Genomic DNA, 19866 nt, shown 5'->3' on the forward strand with positions numbered 1-19866 from the left:
GCCTGGGTCAGGACTAGGGAAGGAAAGAGGCCACAGCTGGGGAGCCGAGGGAGGAGACCTGTTTTAGGGGAGGGTAAGTCTGTAGGTCTGTCCACACGCATCTGGAACTGCTGGAATTTCCACTCCCTTTCAAGGATTTCGGCTGAATAATTCCCTCGGCTTCTCGAGTCACGTGAAACAGCCATTAAATCTCCTGTTCTCAGCCCGCGCTAGCCGCCCCTCAGTTTTCCAGCGGAGTCAGTGTTCCCAGGCTGCAGAGAGGGATATGCCCTCTCAGCCGAGCCCAGGCAATGAGCCCTGGAGCACCTTCCAACAGCCTCCGTTAGCTGCAAGCACCTTGGGCCACTGTCCAGTTTCCTGCACTTTCTTTACTTCCCCAGACTCAAGTCAGGCTGTCGCCTCAGTGGCCGGAGGTGTCCACTTCGGTCTGGCTGAAGCACGAAATTTCTTAAGATGCCTGGCACCACAGAAGAATTGGAAGCGAGTAACGAGGCCCCCCTAGCCAGGGAGGGTCACTCAGTCAAGATTAGCCCGGAGCCAGAGCAGCCCACAGAAGAGGTAAAGGCGAGGCTGGGAACGGAGTGGGGTAGGGGGAGACGCGCGGTGGGAAGACGCGGCTCTGGAGGGCGCCCCGGTTTATACTAACCTACGGACTGGAGGTCCCTTGCGTGTCCCCGGTACCCCCTCCCTTCCTTCCATACCCAACTTAAGTAGAGAAACAGGTTGTTATGCGGTTCTCTCACAGTTCCAATAATCTTACGCCCTTCTCTCTTTAAAAAGATCCTGCTGAAGAAGCAAAGGGGTTTAGAATCCTGTGTACCCCACTACTTGTTCACAAGCTTGGATCTCTACCCCTTTTCCCTAGTTCTTTCCTCAGATGGACTGTATTTCTTTTTCTTTTTTTAATTTCCTATTCAGATCGCAAGCAACGTGTTTCTAATGGTTTATGTAGGGCAGCTGGACTCTACTGTGTTTTGATCCTTCATTCTTCAAAAAAGGTTTAGTATAAATTCAAAACAGTGATTAGATGCATCTAGAGCTTGGAGTTAATTGGGACTCTATTTGGGAGGGATTGAAAGGAAGGAGAAACAAACTTCTAAGTTAACGGTGAACCTAAGTCGGTATTATTCACCGCTACACTAGGGAATCCAACATTCAGCATGGGTTAATACAACTTGGCTCACCTCTCTTACTACCTGTAGGACTTCAGACAAATGGCTTCTTCTTTATGGGACTCAGTTTCCCTACAAGTAAAATCAGGCATTAGACAAATTGTTCTTTTCGGGTTCCATTCAGCTCCAAATCCTCTGAACTCAGGGAAAAGTTCTTTTGACAAAGTTAAATGCTTCCCCTATTTCTGTGCCATTTCCGATCTTCTTCCAATCATCTCACCCTCTACCTTTTAAGCATGCTTTCATTAGTTGCAGGTGGAGCCCTGCTGTTTAGAATTAGGGAGAATGGCTTGGAAGCCCATGCTGTAAATTGAGAACCCAGCCTACACGTGGATTGTTCTGGGAATGTTTACCCTTTCTCAGCTTTGGGTTGTCACCCCTGCTCGCTTTCTGTTAGCCTCTGTCACTGCAGTGAATCCACATCACTGCTTCCTGGACTCCTCTGTGAGTATCAAAACCAGACGGGGAAACAACAGAGCACCATGGCTAAGATTGAAGCTAAATCCAGGAGTAGTTTATAGATTATGATTGCAAAGAAAACTCTGTGTGTGCACTAATCCCCTCCATCTAGAGGAGGGATCTTAGTTTACACTTGTAGCCTTATATTGACCCGAGGAACCAAACCCAAAGTTTGTCCCACTTTTTCTCTCCTATTTAAGGGAAAACTGGAGGAGGTGGGGGAAGAGGGGACTTCCTAAGATGTGGCCTCTAGATTGGGCCATTTCCTGTTCTCTTTGGATGTTTTTGTGCTATCTCTCCTCCCCCCAAGATTCACAGCTTCCAAACAGCCATTTCATTTGTCCGTTGTTCAGTTGTGCTCAACTCTTTGTGACCCTGCAAATCATATTGTCCATGAAGTTTTCTTGACTTTTTTTTTTCTGGAGTGGTTTGCCATTTCCTTCTCCAGTGAATTAAGGCAAACAAAGGTCAAGTGACTTGCCCAGGGTCATACAGCTAGTTAAGTGTCCCATGCTGGATTTGAACTTGTCTTCTTGACTCTAGTCCCAGCCCTTGGAGAGAAGTAAAACAGTATTATAGATTAGGAGCTGAAAGGGACCTTATCAACTAGTCTAACCCCTTCATTTTACAGATGAGGAGACAGAGGGATAGAAGCATGAATTAGCTTGCTTAAGGTCACTAAGCCAGAGGATGTGAATTCAGGGAAGGGGGTGCCCCTGATTTCCAAGCTGGTGTTTTGTCCACTATATCACACTGCTACTTTCTCAGTTTCCAGTCTTCCAAGCTCCAACTACTGAGAGGTCTATCTGCCATCTCCGAATCTAGACATCCCTGATATATTTGGCTTCTATTTGGCTTCTGAAGCAAGTTAAAAAAAAGTGATCTGAACAGTTCACACCTGCGTCATGTTCTGCCATGTTTGTTGGTCAGCTTGGATGGGGTAATTCTTCTTGGATTGGGGGGAGGGAATGACTGTAGTTATTTCCAGAGGAAGAGTATAGGAAAAGTTAGCAAAGATTGGTAGTGTGATCTAGTGGGAAGAATGCTCAATAGGAAGTGAGAAGACTTAGTTTCTTGTCCGAGGCATGTCACTTTCTAGCTATATGACTTTATGCAAGGGATTTTATTTCTCTGAACCCTCAGTTTCTTCCTCTGTAAAATGAGAGAGGTTAGATTAAATGATCTTCAAGAGTCTAAAATACTGTGATGCCAAATATTTAAAATTATCTTAAAGTATTTTTAACTAAGATTTTAAAAAAATTCTTTGGCAGAAAGTCACAGAGTATAGCTGCTGTAACATGTAATAAGCAAGGGGAGTGTTTCAGAACCTTCAGAGCCAGAAACGCTGAGAAGGCTGAAGACAGTGCTGGCAAATCATAAATTTCAGTAACTTTCATCTCCAATCTGACCTTTGTTTCCTTCTCTCCCTATCCTCCCGATGTTTTTCAGTGGCATTGGTGGAAAACAGTCATCTGCACCTAAACATCAGCTGATTCTATCTTTAGGAAGTTCCTTTTTTTTTTTTAACTAAATAACAGTGGGCTTGAATCTGGAAAGTTACTAATTAAGTCATTAAAGAAGCTGGTGTAGGGGCAGTCTGTAGACAAGTACCTTCTCCTGCACAGACTCTGACCTAGAGCAGCTGTAATCTGTTCACTTTAATGTTAGATTTGCATGATTTTACAAGGAGTGAGAAAAAAATTCACTCATATCAACAAATGCTTTTTGAACACCAATTATTGTAGTAGGTAGGTGGAACAGCGTATAGAGTACTGGACTGGACTCAGAAGGACTTTAATTCACATCCTGCCTCAGACACATAATTAGCTTCGTGACCCTGGGTGAGTCACTTAAGCTCAGTCTGCCTCAGTTTCCTCATCTGTAAATGATGATAATAGCACCTGCCTCCCAGGGTTGCTAAGAGGATCAAATGAAGTAACACACATAAAGGGTGTTATATAAAGTGCTATATAAATGCTAGCTATCATCATTATTATTATTTGTGTGACCTCCAGCAAATCATTTGATCCTTCTAAGCTTTATTTTCCATACCAAGCTCAGAAAGTTCAAATTTATTTTTGTTTTCAGATTTTTATATCTATGTAGTGACTATATAATTAGCACCTTGTATACTTTCCCAGTCTCTAATTCCACAGATACATACTTTATCATTTTCTTTTATCGTCCACATTGTTCTAGCCAAATTGGATTATTCACTATTCCTCAAACATGTCCAGTGCTCTTCTGCCTTTGTCAGGGTCCTGCTACATGAACTGCCTTCCCATCCTCCATCTTCTTGTGTTAACCTTATAGCCATTAAAAAAATCACAGCAAAAGACAGTATGGCTTAGTGGATGAACTGCTAGACTTGAAATAAAGAAAGCCTGTACTAAAATACTATCTCCAGTACTCATTAGCTATTAATTCTTTGAGCAGCCTCAGTTTCCAGATCTATAAAATGGGGATAGTAATGTCTATAATAGCTGATTGACATGGATGTTGTGAAGCTCAAATGGCATAATGCATGCCAGTTATTATTATTATTATTATTATTAGCCTATATTCACCAGGTCTCTAGTCTGATGATGATTTCATTCCTTGAACCTTCTCCTGCACTCCTACTGAGCTCAAGCAATGTTTATTGAGCAATACAGGGTTGTATTGGTAAAAATGTTTAACAACTGTGCTCTCCTGGGGAAAAAAAAACCTCAAAACAAAACATATGCGTATATACTTTTAAGTTTAATCTGCATTATTAACAGTTTTTTAAGTTTTGGCAATTAACAAAACAATAAACCAAGCCATGATTTGTAGTAATTTTGGATTTCTGAATATAAAAGCTCACACTGAAAATTTAACATTCTTGTAGCTGCTAAGGGCCAGCTCCAGCACAGCCCTGTCCTTGCCATGTTGCTGTGGCTTCTAAATCCACTTTGAGTCGTCATGGCTTTATTTGTGTGAGTAGCATCGTTATTGCTTTCTGAACACTTAGAAACTGCTTTTGGGATTCAAAGGCTAGTCACAGAATCACTTAATAAGGAACTCACCACCTCAGGAGTTAGCCAGATGCTTTTTGGGATAGCTCTAATTATTAGCAAGTTTTTCCTGACATCAACCTCAAATTTGCTTTTTTGTCATTCCTGTCTATTGTTTCTGGTTCTGTTCTCTGGAGCCAAACAGACAAAGTCTAATCCCTCTTCCGCATGAGACCCTTCATATTGAAGATAGCTATCATGGGCCGCCTGAGTCTAGTTCCTTCAATTGCTTTTCTTTGGATGTGAAATCAAGGCCAGTCACCATCATAGTTGCCCTCCTGTGGACACTTTTCAGCTTGTTAACATCCTTAAATTGTTAACATTCTTAAATGATGCTCCCTATGAAGCCCACTGCAGGTAGAATCTTGATGGGCTGTGTTGTGGAAGCTATGCTACTCCACCTCCCTCACAATCACATGAGCTTGCCGCATTGTATTGCTGAATCCTGTTGAGTTTGCAGTCCATTGAAACCCCCAGATCTTTGTTAGACCAACAGAGGTCTTATTATGCCTCTTCTATCCTGTATATGTAATAAAAAACTGAAATATAAGAATTTATATTTTCCTCATTGTATTCAATTATCTTATTAGATTCAGTATGATGCTCTCTGTCATCCTTTTGGATTCTCATTCTGCTATCATTGGTGTTAGTTCTGCCTCTCAAATTTGTATTATCTGCAAATGTGATGAGTATGTCATCTATGCCTTTATCTAAGTAACTAATAAAAAAAAAGCACAGTGCACTTTATGGTACATCTTGTCAAGCTGATATTGAGCCATTAATTCTACTCTTTCAGTCTAGACATTAAACAAATTTTGAACCCATATGATTATTTATCATCCAGTTCCCATCCCCATTTTCTCCACAAGTCAGTCAGTCAATAAGCATTTACCAAGCACCTATTAAATGCCTTGTGCTAAGTGCAGGGAATACAAAGAAAAGCAAAATGCAACCCCTGCTTTCAAGGAGCTTGCTAAACAAAGGGAAAATGGGATGGAGGGAAATACACAGTTATCATAACTGCAATGTGAATGGGATGATCTCAAGAAGTCTAATGGAGGACCCAACATGCAAACAACTATGTTCAAATATTATATATACAGAATAAATTATAGATAATCAACAGAGGGAAGGGACTAGCATTAAGGAAGACCAAGGCAAGCTTCTTGTAGAAGGTGGGGTTCTAGCTGAGACTTGAAGAAAGCCAGGTGGCAGAGATGAAGAGGGAGAGAATTCCAGGCATGGGGAACAGCCACTGAAAAGTGAGTGGAGCCAGAAGATAGAGCATCTTGTTCAAGGAACAGCAAGAGAAAATTGAGAAACTTTATCACTTGCTTTGCTAAAATCCATGTAAATTACATCTGCTGAATTCTTTTTGTCTGCCAGTTTAGTAAACCTGTCATAAAAGGAGTTAAAGTTAGCCTGGTGTGATCTATTCTTAAAACTCTGTTGTAATCTCCACTTCCCTTTTCTAAATGTTCACTAACCATCTCTTTAATGATCCATTCTAAAATCTTCTGATCACTCTAAGTAAAGCGCTCTAGCCTATAGTTAATAGACTCTGTTCTCTCTCCTTTTTTTGAAGGGAAAATCAAGACATTGATTTTCTCTAGTCTTGTAGTACCTCTCTAATTCTCTGTGATCTTTCAAACATCGAAGTCTTTAGCTCAGCAGTCATGTCTGTCAGTCATTTCAGTACCTGGGCATGGATTACCCGAGCCCAGATTACTTGAATTCATCAGGGGCATCTTGGTGCTCTTAGTAACTTCTAACTTATCTTGAGCATCAAGTCTCTGTTAATTATTTTTGTTCTGTTATTTCCAGTGCAAAGGTCATTCTCCTTGGCAGAGAGAACATAAGCAAAATAGCAATGGTATTGCTCAGACTTCTTTCTGTTGTCAGTTATCTTCGCACTTACTCTAAGCAGAAGACCTTTCTCTAATGTTTCTCTTTTTGGGTCCCATTATAGTTTTAAAGAATCTTTTTGTGTTGTTGTTTTTAATTTTCTTTGCCAGTCTCAGCTTACTATGACAATATTTTTTTACAGGAATGTGTCATCATGCCCTCGTGCTGATTCTTTGTTGCCTTAATTTGCTAGCATCTGTACATTCTTTTTAAAAAAAATCTAAGTTGGTTGGTGAATTCCTTATGTATCCACATAGATCTCTTAGGTAATTCCCATTTTTCCTAATTAGAATTGTTTCCCTTGTCATCTTTGAAATTTTATTCTTGAGAATTTAGTTTCTCTACTGAGCTTATTTGCCCTTTATGATTTTATTCCATGGAATCTTACTTATCCTTCTTCTGAATCCTTTGAAATGTGCTTTCCCCAAACCTAAGTGCTTGTTATCCAAGCACCTATAACCTGATTTCTTGTTCTTCTCTATTACAAGATCTAGGAGAGAGTGGCCAGTTCCCGCCAAGGTTCCTATCATTTCTATCCCAGCAACCAATCCCCTCCTGTTTGTGAGAATCACTTCCAGAATAGAATTTCCCCTTGTTTCACTTGGTTGTACATATTTATTACTGGGGCTTTGTTTTTCTTGGTTTTTTTGGAGGGGGAGAGGGAGAGAAAAGAAATGTTTGTTAATTTAAAATATTTAAATTTTAAAAAGATGTACTACCTAGCATTTGAGATGAGGTTTTATTATTGATGGTACCCTTGACAATAAGAGGGAAATTAGGAAGAGGAGAAAGTTTGGGTGTGTGTGTGTGTGTGTATGTGAAAATAATTCAGTTCTGGGCCTGTTCAGTTTAAGATATGTATAGGAAATTCTGTTTGAGATGTCCAATAAGCAATTAGAAATACAAGCTTGGAGCTCAGGAGAGAAATTAAGACTAAATAAATAATCTGAGAATCATCTGCATGGATATGATAATTACATCCGTGGGGCTGATGAGATCACCAAGTAAAATGGTTCAAAAGGAGAAGAGAAGACGTTCTAGGATGGAGCCTTGCTGGACACCCACAGTCAGCAGGTGTGACTTGGACAAAGATCCAGCAAAGGTGATAGAGAATAAGTAGAGGAGAATCAGGCTAGAACAGTTTCATGAAAACCTAGAGGGAAGGAAGCATCAAGAAGAGCATGATCAACAGTGTCAAAGACTGCCAAGCCGTCAAGGAGGATGAAGACTGAGAAAAGACCATTCCATTTGTCCACTGAGTTCGTTAGTAACTTTGGAGAGAGCAGTATCTGTTGAATGATGAGGTTAGAAGCCAGACTGCAGAGTTTTAAGAAAGGAGTGAGAGAAAAGGAAACAGAGGCATCTGCTATGGATGGCTTTTTCAAGGAGGTTAGCCACAAAAGACAGGAGAGATTTAGGATGATAGCTAGTGGGGATGGATGGCTCAAAGAAAGGTTTGCCTTGTCAAGGGTCAGGCCTACCTCTTTATGTGAAATAGGTGAAAGGGAAATATAGTGGCAAAAGGTGTAAGTGATGTAAGATGAGGAAGAGGGGTGAAGAAGGAGCTCTCAGTGAAATATGAGGCAAGATTCTCAACTCAGAGAGTGGGGAGCTGGGGGAGGGATGAAAAGGTTTGGAAAAGCCACTGTGGGGAGTTAGGATAGCAAATTGGTTAGGGAAGTATAAAAAGATTACTTGCTACAGTGAAGGCTCAGTTGAGATATAACATAAATTAGCAGATCCAGTCAGCATGCTTCGTGATTTTCTCTAGCTTCATTCAATAGCATATTAGCAAGAGCAAAGGCAGTGGATGGTAGGAAGTAATTCAAAGTTGGAGTTTGACAGGACAAGATCTTTAATAGGATAAAAGGGTAAGGTACTTGAGAGAATTGTGGAGAATTGAACTGGTTCACTAATGGGTTAAGATGGGGAAGGAAATAAAGTATAAACAGTGCAGAGGTGATAGTGTGCAAAAGAACTGAAGGATGGAGGGATTAGAGGTTGTGATGAGGATGAAGGACAGGGTTTGAAGTTGCAAAGCAGAGGGAGAGGTGAGAATGATAAGAGATTATGATGAGGTAAAGGAATTTCAGAGTTGATGAATATGGGATGGGGAAGACTTGTGAATGATGACAAGATCAAGAATATTACTATCTCAGGGGCAGCTAGGTGGCGCAGTGGATAGAGCGCCAGCCCTGAAGTCAGGAGGACCTGAGTTCAAATCCGGCCTCAGACCAAACACTTGACACTTACTAGCTGTGTGACCCTGGTCAAGTCACTTAACCCCAATTGCCTAAAAGCCAAAAAAAAAAAAGAATATTACTATCTCTGTGTGTAGTTAGGGTCATGGGAAATTAGTAAGTTGAGGAACTGGGAATTTAGAGTGTTTGAGGGCATATCAATGTGAGTGTTGAAGTCCTTTAATATGAGAACAGGAGTTAAGGAGGAGAGAAAGACTGAGCCAGGCACTGAACTCATTGAGGAAGAAAGAAGAGCATCATGGAGGCAACAGCCATCATAGTCTTGATTTGATAATAAAGTGTGGATTTAATGACCCTCAAAGGAGGAGGAGTTATTGAGGGATAGTAGTACAGGGAGAGCCCAGAAATGGCAATGGGGAACAAGGAGTATTCTGCCAGGGAGTCAGGGTATGAATGAAAGTGTAACCAGTGCTGGAACAAGTAGCTAGGGAATGCGATCTCTATTTTCAGTGTTAAGACAATCTCATTTATACCCTTTCATAATCTTTAGGACCTCTTGTTGGCTGCTGCCTACGTGTATGATGCCCAATACAATAGAAACATTCCATTTGAAACCTCACCTCAAGCTATCAGGTAATGAGTTGTGTATGTTATCTCTGAATCTGTATGTGCCTACATAGTATTGAAAAAACATTCCTTTTCATAGTGTTCTTGAATTTTCATTTATTTTATTTCAACAAACATTTATTAAGTGCTCACTATTTAGGCATTTGGGAATACAAAAACAAAAATGAAGCATTTTCTCTTTTGAAGGCATTTAGAGAGTCTACTCTGGAGATAGATGTGTACAGATAAGTAAATCCAAGATAATTTGAAGAAAGAGAGCGCTACCAACTTTCGACTGGGAGGATCAGGAATGATCTCCCATAAGAAGTCGGGCTAGACCCAAGCCTTGAAGGAAGCCAGGGATTCTAAGCGGCAGAGATAAGCATTCCTGGCCTCAGAGATAGCCTATGCAAAGGCATGAAAGCAAAAGATGGGATATTGAGTCTGGGGAATAATTTCTGTTTGACAGGAATGTTGAGTACTTGATGGGGAATAATATGAAATAAATCTGGAGAGCTCATGAAGGGCTTTATCCTCTTTTTCCAGTTTTTCTGTAATGCACCAGAACCTTATTAGCATAGAATGATGTTTAATAAATTAGAGTAGGGAAAACCTCTTTTTTTTTTAAAAATAAAAATTATCTCTATCTACTAATTTAGTTATCACTTGGAATGTGGTTTAAAAATATTTTCAGAAGATACTGCATATGTCTTTTTATACCTTAATCCCCACAATGTACTCTTTGATCCAGTGACACTGGCCTCATGGCTGTTCCTTAAACAAGACACTCCATCTCTCAGTTCCAGGCATTTTCTCTGGCTCTCCCCCAAGCCTGGAATGCTATTCCTCTGCTTCAGCTACTGACCTCCCTGACTTCCTTTAAGTCCCAACTAAAATCTCACCTTCTATAGGAGGCCTTTCTTAACTCTTCTTAATTCCAGTGCCTCTCCTTTATTAATTATTTTCTGTTTATCTTGCACATAACTTGCTTCATATGTATTTGTTTACATGTTATTTCCCCCATTAGATTGTAAGCTCCCCAGCACTTAGCATAGTACCTGGCACATAGTGTATGCTTAATAAATGCTTATTGATTGATTCATTAATTCATTAATCAGACTTTCTTTAAAAAGCCCAGATCACAATGTGTTCTTACATATATATGTATGTACACCATAAATTAGAAAGGCACACAATTAGAATAATTTCTAATGGTTGGCCTTTGGCCATCCAAATTGGGTCATGTCACTAACAAACATTCTTTTCCTTAAACACCAAATTAGATGTGGAGAAATAAGTAGTAGGGATGTTCAGCTTAAGCAAGCCATGCAAACTAGAAAAAGCTTGAGGTCTTGTATGGTTCTATCTTAAACATTTAAAAAAAATTATCAAGCCTTTATTTTTTCTCCTTCCCATCCAAATCCGGGGAATAAAAAGGAAAACAAAATCCTGTAACAAATAAACATAGACAAGCAAAGAAAATTCCTATATTGGTCTCAAAAATGTGTATCTCAATCTTCATATCAATCCATCATCTCTCTATTCACCAGTTGGATAGCATTCTTTATCACCAGTCTGATAGCATTCTTTATCACCAGTCCTCTGGAATCATGATTGATAATGACCTTGATCAGAATTTTTGAGACTTTCAGAATTGTTTATCTTTATCATGCTGAAATTTTAGTATAAATTCTTTTCCTCTTCATTCAAGTCTTTTCAGGTTTCTCTGAAACTGTCTCTTTTATAACACAATCATATTTATCATAATCACAAGCCGTAATTTGTTTAGTCATTCCCCAAATGATGGGCATACTCTTAGTTTCCAATTCTTTGTTACCACAAAAGAGTTGCTATAAATATTTTTGTATTTATAGGACTTTTCTCTCTGTTTCTGATCTTCTTCAGATATAAGCCTAGTAGTGGTATTTCTGGGTCAAAAACTGTGTACAGTTAATAACTTTTTGGGAATAGTTCCAAGTTTCTTTCCAGCATAGTTGGACCAATTCACAAGCTCCATCAATGATGCCTTAATATGCCTTTCTACAGCCCCTCCAATATTTTTGCTTTCCTTTTTTGTCAACTTTGCCAATCTGATGGATAAAGCAACCTCAGAGTTGCTTTAATCTGCATTTCCCTAATTATTAGTAATCTGAAGCATTTTTATATGGCTAACAATGGTTTTAATTTCTTTCCTTAAGAACTTCTTGTTCATACCCTTTGACCACTTTTCAATTGGGGAATGACTCTTATTTTTATAAATTTAAATCAATTCCTCACACATATATATACACACATATATATACACACATATATATACATATGCATATATATGTATGTGTATATATATATATATATATATATATATATATATATATATATATATATATATATATATATATCTTAGAGAGACTTGGGGCAAAGATTTTTTTACTATAGTTATATGTTTCCCTTCTAATCTTGTCTATGTTTGGATTTATTTTTACAAAACTTTTTTTGATTTTATATAAACAAATTGTCAGTGTAATAAAAAGTAATTAAATGATCCTCTCTTTCCCCTGCTGAATCATGAACTCTTCTCCTGTCCACAGATTTGTTCATCAGATTTGCTTATGATGTAGCCTTTTATGTCTGGGTCATATATCCATTTGCAGTTTTTCGTGGTATGTAGTGTGAGGTGTTGGCCTAAAGTTGACTTCTGCTGGACTTCGCTCCAGTTTTCCCAGCAGGTTTTGTCAAATAGTGAGTCCTTCTCCCAGTAGTTGGGGTCTTCTTGTTTATCAAACATTGGGCTCTTAGGTTCATTTACTGTAGTATGTTGTTTACCTAATCTGTCCACTAGTAGACATCTCTGTTTTTTTAACCAGCACCCAATTATATTGATGATTACTGTTTTGTAGTATAGTTTGAGATTCCTACCCACTTGTTTCATTATTTCCAGTCAGTTAATCAATAAGCATTTATTAAATGTTTACCACGTGCCAGGCAATATAGTAAGTGCTGATATATAAGAGCAGAAAGAAAGATAACCCCGTGCTCTCTCGGAGACTGTATTCTAACGGGGAAAGGAAACACATAAAAGAAAATTGAAAAGGAGTTTGGGGGTAATGCAGGTGGAGGTAGGTAAAGAGATGGATGGTAAAGAAAGTCCAGGGAGCCGCTAGGTGGTGGAATGGGGAGAGCACTGGCCCTGAAGTCAAGAGGACCTGATTTCAAATCTAGCCTCAGACAGGCACTAGCTATGTGATCTTGGGCAAGTCACTTAACCCTAGTTGCCTTTAAAAAAAAAAGAAGGAAAGAAAGAAAAGTCCAGAATGCATCCTGGAGAGGAATGAAAACATGGCTGCTGGGTGCCCTCCTTCATTGGAGGTTCTGGAGGAACCATCTAATCTGAGAGAGAGGGACTGAAAGAGTGAAAAGCTGCTTCTAAAGAGTGAATTCTCTGGCTGGAGTAAGCTTATAGGCTGAAAAGATTTCTGGGGCATAGTAGAGAAAGTCAGGAGTGATATGTAAATAGTGATCTCAATTTTCCTTGAGATTCATGACTTTTTTATTTCCTCCAGATGAATTAGTATATCACTGAATAAGTAAATTAGTTTAGGTAGCATTTTGACTTTTGTTGTATTGGCTCAGCCTACTTACTGTAGAGGACTTTATCCTGAAGGCAAGAATAGCCAACCACAGAAGAGTTTTTGACTGTGGAAGTGACAGAATCAGAGCTGTGTCTTAGGAATATTGTTTTTGGCAGTTGTGTGGAGGATGGATTGGAGAAGGTAGAGACTAGAAACAAGGAGACAAATTAGGAGTCTGTTGTAATAATCCATGTAAGAGGAGAGTAAGGCCCTGGAATTAGGCTGTATGGACAAAGGGGAATACGCTGGAGTGATGTTGCAGAGGTAATATCAACAAAATTTAGCAACTGATTGGTTTTTGGGAGATGGAAGAAGGGGAAGAATCAAAGAGGACTCTAAAGTTACAAACTTGGGTACCATCATTCTTGTATTCACTCTCGACAGAAATAGGGAAATTTGAAGGGATAATGAGTTTTAGGTAAAATATGAGCTCCATTTTAGACTTGCTGAATTTGACATGCCTAAGATAAATCAAAACTTCACATGACCCCTGTGAAAGTTTTTATTTGGGAAGTACATTAGATGGGGTGTTTAAATTCACAAAATCCAAGGTAATAGTTTTAAAGTTTTCTGTGAAAAGTATTGTCTGAAACATAGTAGATACACAATAAATGTTAAATGAATGGATGGAAAAATACTATAGGAAAAGGATGGAGCATTTGATTTTAAGAGATTTTATAACTTTCTTCCTGTTGATAGTTTTCTTTTGGCTAGTTAAAGAAACTACAGAGGGGAAAACCGATTTTCTAATAGATTTTGTTGTTTTTATTTTATTTTATCTTAATTTAGTTTATTTTAGTTTAATTTAGATTTTAGTTTTTATTCCAGGGAGTTCTAGTCAATATAAGTTTTTATTCAATCTCAAATGGGTCCCTCACTGCAGCGTAATAGTCCTTTAATCTTCCCTATTGATTATTACTATTATGGCTCTCAGCAACTATTTTGAACTTGTTATTCTCTTCTTAGACTTCTTCCACTGTCTCCATTGAGAACATTCTCTCATATTTTACTAAGAAAATGCTTTGTAAACTCTGTCTCTCCCTCACTGCACCTCACTCCTTAATATAATCCCTTGCACTTTTCTCTGTTACTCCAGTCTCTGTTAAAGTAGCCACGATTCTTTCTAAATCTACTTGTTTTTCTTTTTTTTTATTAAATTAAATTTAAATTAATTTAATTTAAATTAAATTTATTTTAATAGAATTCTATTTTTCCCCAATTATATGTAAAAACAATTTTTAGCATTCATTTTTATGATTTTGAGTTCCAAATTTTTCTCCCTCTTTCCTTCCCCTCCCCTCTTCCTAAAATGGTAAGCAATTTGATATAGGTCATATGTGTGCAATTATGTAAAACATATTAGTCTCAGTTGTGAAAGAAGAAGTAGACCAAAAGAAAAAAAAATCATGAAAAAATAAGTTGATAATAAGAATGAAAAAGTAAGTGGAAAGTATGCTTTGATCTGCATTCAGAGTCTATCAGTTCTTTATCTGGATATGGATAGCATTTTCTATCATAAGTCCTTTGTAATTCTGGATGTCTCATAGGCACCTCAAATTAGTATGTCCAAAATAGAACTCATTATCTCTTCCCCTAATCCTGTCCCTCCTCTTAATTTCCCTGTTTCTGTCAAGAGCAGTACCATTCTCCCAGTAATCCAGGATCATAATCCAAAAGTCATTTTGACTCTTCACTTTCACTTAGCTCTTCAATAGACATTATTTACCAAGTCTTGTTGATTCTACCTCCTCGACATCTCCCACTTCAGTCCCCTTTTCTCTACTCACACCATAATATAACTAGGCCTTTGGCACACCTTGTCCAGACTGTTTCAATAGCCTTCTTAATTGGTCTCCCAACATCCAGGCTCTCACCCTCTTCATTCTATCCTGCACAGCTGTCAAACTTAAAATGTGATATACTTAAATCACTTCTGGCCATGGAACGCTGCTTAAGAAGCTTCAGTGGCTCCTGAATGACTTTAAGTTAAAATACAAACAACTCAGTTTGGTATTAAAAGTCTTTTGTAACCTGGTTCCAACCTATCTTTAAAAAAATAAAGTTAATTGTTTTTCAAGAAACAAGCATTTCTTTTCTTCCCCTTTCACCTCTCCTCCTCCTCCACTGAACCACGATAAAAAAGAAAAAGAAATATATAGAAAGTCCTTGTAATAGACATGTATAGTCCAGCAAAGCCATGTCATTGGCCATGTTCAAAAATGTATGTCTCATTCTGCATCTTGAATCCCTCACTTCTTGGTTTGGAGATGGGGAACTGTGACTTGTCATTGCATTAATCAGAGTCTTTCAATGTTGCTTTTCTTTATAATGTTGTCATTGTATAATTGTTCTCCTGGTTCTGATCAATTCACATAGGTCTTCCCAGTTTCTTTGAAACCATCCATTTTATCATTGCTTATGGTGCAACAATATTTCATTACATTTATAAACCATAATTTATTTAGCTATTTCTTAATGGATGGGTACCTCCTTAGTTTCCAGTTTATTTCCCAGCCTTTCTTTCCAGGCTGATTACACATTACCCCCTCTTATATACTCTATATTTGTCATTTCCTGCATACTGCATTCCAACTTCTGCCTCCAAACATGGAATGCTCTTCCTCGTCACCTGTATCTCTTGGAACCTGTAACTTAGTTCAGGAACCACTTCCTTCAGTAGGCCTGTCCTGATTCCTCTAGTTGTTGCCCTGCCCCCCAGTCACTGTGGATTTTTTTATTTTTTTATTTTTTTGCCTTTTTTTTTGGGTGAGGCAATGGGATTAAGTGACTTGCCCAAGGTCACACAGCTAGTAAGTGTTAAGTGTCTGAGGCTGGATTTGAACTCAGGTCCTTCTGACTCCAAGGCCAGAGCTCTATTCACTGCACCACCTAGCTGCCCCCACTGTGGATTTTTTTAGAGGATCTTATATCCTGTGTTTACTTAACTGTGGACACATCACAATCTTCTAATAGAATGTAAGATTCTAGAGGGCAGATACTGTTTTACTTTTGTATTCTCAAAACCTAGCCCAATCCTTAGAACATAGTAGAGACTTAATAAATTGATCAGTTGTAGATTTTTTAAAAATTTGCTTTAGTCTCTGATGATTACTTACCACTATATTATTTTCAGCTTTAATTTAACAAAAATTGAATCAAGCCCTATGCTTAGGGCACTGTACCAGTGTGAGGGAAACAGAAAGTTTAGATAAGACATTTTCCATGTTCTGGTAGGGAAAGAGATGCTTGTAAGATGCAATATCGAAAGGTAAGGCTTGCACTAGAGAGGTGCACAATAAAGTGTTAGGGGAATTCTGAAAGGGAAGATTCTTTCCTTAGGGAGTTCAGGCCTTCCTCATGGAGCAGTTAGTGTTGGAGTTGGGATTTAAAGGATGGATAGGAACTCAAAAGGTGAAGACTGTCGACAGACTTTTTTTTTTAAAGTTCAGTGACATCCGCAGAACTCTCTGGTTAATATGTGTTAATAGGGTAAATAAATCCAACAAATCTTTATTAATTATATCCATCAAATATTTATTACTATATGCAAGTCACTGGGGGACATGATGACAGAGATAAAAGGTTTTTTTTTTCATACAAAGATGAAAAACAACAGTCTAGCAATTCCCTCTAGCAACTCAGGTTCTAATTCAACAATGGATTATAATAAAAAAAAACCAACCTCCTTTATCTTCTCTTTGCTCAGCTTTTATGGGTAGCTATTAACAAGGCACATTGGGTTTTGAAGTGCCTTCTGAATGAACACAAGCAAAACTAGTTAAGTAGCACAGTGCAGAGAGCCTTGGACTTGGGGTCTGAAAGACCTGGGTCTTACTTAACCTTTCTCACTTTCAGTTTCCTTATCTGTAAAATGGTTATTGTAATTATCAAATGAGATTATGTTGGACAATCCTTAATTATTATATAAATTTAATTTTATTGTTAATATAAATATAATATTTTTATGTGAGAAGCAAACTAATCTCAAAAATAAGAAAAATACCATATGATATATTTTTAAAATTTACTTGTGAGCAGATATGGGGTGATTTGATTCATTAAGGGGCAATACTGATTCACTTTAGCTATAAAAAAGGCAAACTTAATTTTACTTTTTAACTCTTGTACAAAGGAAAGTCTCTTGGTGGCTTTTTCTCCCTCTAATTCTGCAGAAAAGAAAAAACAAAGAGGGTCATGGTTATAAGGGTTGTATTTTGCCAAAAATTCAAGCCTTCTGTTAAGGAAAGAAATAAATGTATTAGTAACAATTTGATTTGCTTTTTTTTACAATATCCTTTATTTTCTTTCCCTTCCAGATTTTACTGTCTTTACAACCACTGGGCTATGAGAGTTGCCATTTACTTCTTTATTTTTCTTGATCTTTCCCTTGCCCTGTTTGAGGAGCCTGCTCTGTACCCACTCCCTTTCCTGGTAAGTCCCAGGGATGAAAAACCAAGTAACTCTGGTTTACAGGAGTTGTCAGAATAGTGAAATTTCTATTTTTTTCTCAAATTTGAACAAATCTGAATTATTGATTTTAGTTTTTGTCTTTCTGTTTGTGGGAAAGACATCTTGTACTGTGAAACCATGTTCTTCAAGAATAAATTCTTTTTTTATACATATACTATTTTCTTAGTTTTCTTCCTCTTCCCTTAGAAAAGAGAGCACAAGATCTATTGGAATGTCACAAGTATATTGGTTAGAACTCCTTTTAACAGATCTGCAAGAGGACATGGACAAGTAGATGAGAATCCCCCAGGATGGTCAGGCATGAATGGTTTACTAATTCGAATCATAAGTGGGAGTACCCAAATAAATGAGATCAGATGCATCAAGTATTGAAATTCCTTTGGAACTGTTGGAAATTAGAGGAGAAATGGTATTCTAAAGAACATTTCACGATGCAAACTAACAAGCATGTTACGATGTTATGATAATGAATGTCTTTAGATCCTCAATCCCAACCACCATATTCATTTTATAATATACAAATGTTAACTATCTAGTAGTGTGATATGCTGTGTTTAGCTCTGACCCGGTCAGCATTCCTCTCTGCCTTGCCATTACCTAGTACGTGGTAGATATGGCTTTTCAGGCATGATCCATCCAGAGTCTTCGACCTTTCCTGCCTGATGCTCTCTTCTCTCTAGAGTTTTTGACCTCTGAAGCCTTGACAATGTTGATCACCCTTCCCTGCCTGATACTCTCTTCTTTCTACGTTTTCAGAATGCCATTCTCTTGGTTCTCCTCCTGCCTATCTGATGGCTCCTTCTCAGTCTCTTGGGCTGGTTCCCATCCAGATCATGCCTTCTAACCAGAGGTGTTCCACAGGGTTCTCTCCTGGGCCCTCTTCTCTTCTCCCCTAATATACTTCAGTTGGTGATTTCATCAGGTTCCTTGGTTTTAATCACTGTCTCTAAGCTGATGATTCTCAAATTTACCTATCCTGCCCCAACCTCTGTGCTGACCTCCAGTTTTGTATTACCAACTGCCTTTCAGAAATCTCAAACTGGATAGTAGACATCTTAAATTCAGCATATCCAAAATTGAACTAATTATCTTTCCCCTAAACTCTCCTCTAGCTCCTACCTTCCCTATTACTGTAGAGGGGAATACTAACCTCTGAGTCCCTCAGGCTCACAACCTAAGAGTCATTCTGTATTCCTTACCATCTCTCACAGCCCATATCCAATTTGTTGGAAAACTTGTAGATTTCACCTTGTAACATCTCCTGAATACGCCTCCTTCTCTCCTTTGACATTGCCAACGCTCTAGTACAAGCCCTCATCACCTCATGCCTAGATGACTACAAATAGCCTGCTGGTGGGTCTGCCTGCCTCAAGTCTCTCCCCATGCCAATCCGTTCTTCATTCAGCCACTAAAGTGATTTTCCTAAAACACGTATCTGATCATGTCACTCCCTTACTCAGTAAACTCCAGCAGCTCCCTGTCACCTTCAGAATCTAATACAAAATCCTCCTGCATTCAAAGTCCTTCATAACCTAACCCTTTCCTACCTTTCTGGTCTTCTTGTACCTTACTCTCTGACTTCTACTCTTCAGTCCAGTGACACTGGCCTTCTTGCTATTCCACGAACAAGACATGCCGTCCCTGGGCTCTGGGCATTTTCTCTGGTTGTCCCCCAGTGACTGTAATGCTCTCCTTTCTCATCTCTACCCACCAACTTCCCTGGCTTCCTTTAAATCCCAGCTAAAATCTCACCTTTTACAGGAATACTTACCCAATCTCTTATATCTGGTGCCTTCTCTTTCTGAATTATTTCCTGTTTATTCTGACTCTAGCTTGTTTGTACATATTTGTTTGCTTTTTGTCTCCCTCATTAAACTGTGAGCTCCTTGAAGGCAGGGGACTGTCTTTCGCCTCTTTTTGTATCCTCAGCTCTTATCATAGTGCCTGGCACGTAGTAGGTGACTAATAAATGTTTATTGACTGATCCTGCCAGTGACTCTGCATCTTCAACCTTACAGATCTAAAAGGACAATCTTTTTTTTTCTTTTTTTTTGGTGAGGCAATTGGGGTTAAGTGACTTGCCCAGGGTCACACAGCTAGTAAGTGTCAAGTGTCTGAGATCACATTTGAACTCAGGTCCTCCTGACTCTAAGGCTGGAGCTGTATTCACTGTATTCTAGCTGCCCCTTAAAATGACAATCTTAAAATTCTAACCTGGAGGATATCCTGTGGAGGTGAGGTTCTTTTACAGTGATAGTTCTCAAACTTTTTGGTTTTAGGACATCTTTACGTTCTTAAAAACTATTGATGACCCCAAAGACCTTTTGTTTATGTGGGTTATGTCTATTGATATTTACTATATTAGAAATTAAAATTGCTAAATTAAAAA

At 38.5% G+C, this 19866-nt stretch overlaps 1 protein-coding gene across 1 annotated transcript in view; it reads left to right on the top strand.

The window, feature by feature from the left end:
* Positions 1–66: 66 nt before the first annotated feature.
* LOC110209462 (two pore channel protein 2-like) overlaps positions 67–19866 on the top strand; it is a 57035-nt gene continuing 37235 nt past the window's right edge. Inside the window, 3 exon segments of the mRNA XM_020987953.2 lie at positions 67–558; positions 9323–9405; positions 17324–17438. Coding sequence (XP_020843612.1) covers positions 454–558; positions 9323–9405; positions 17324–17438 — 303 coding nt within the window. The 5' untranslated portion in view covers positions 67–453.

Source organism: Phascolarctos cinereus, unplaced genomic scaffold (assembly GCF_003287225.1).
Source record: "Phascolarctos cinereus isolate Bilbo 61053 unplaced genomic scaffold, phaCin_HiC Scaffold_2;HRSCAF=192, whole genome shotgun sequence".
Lineage (NCBI taxonomy): Eukaryota > Metazoa > Chordata > Mammalia > Diprotodontia > Phascolarctidae > Phascolarctos > Phascolarctos cinereus.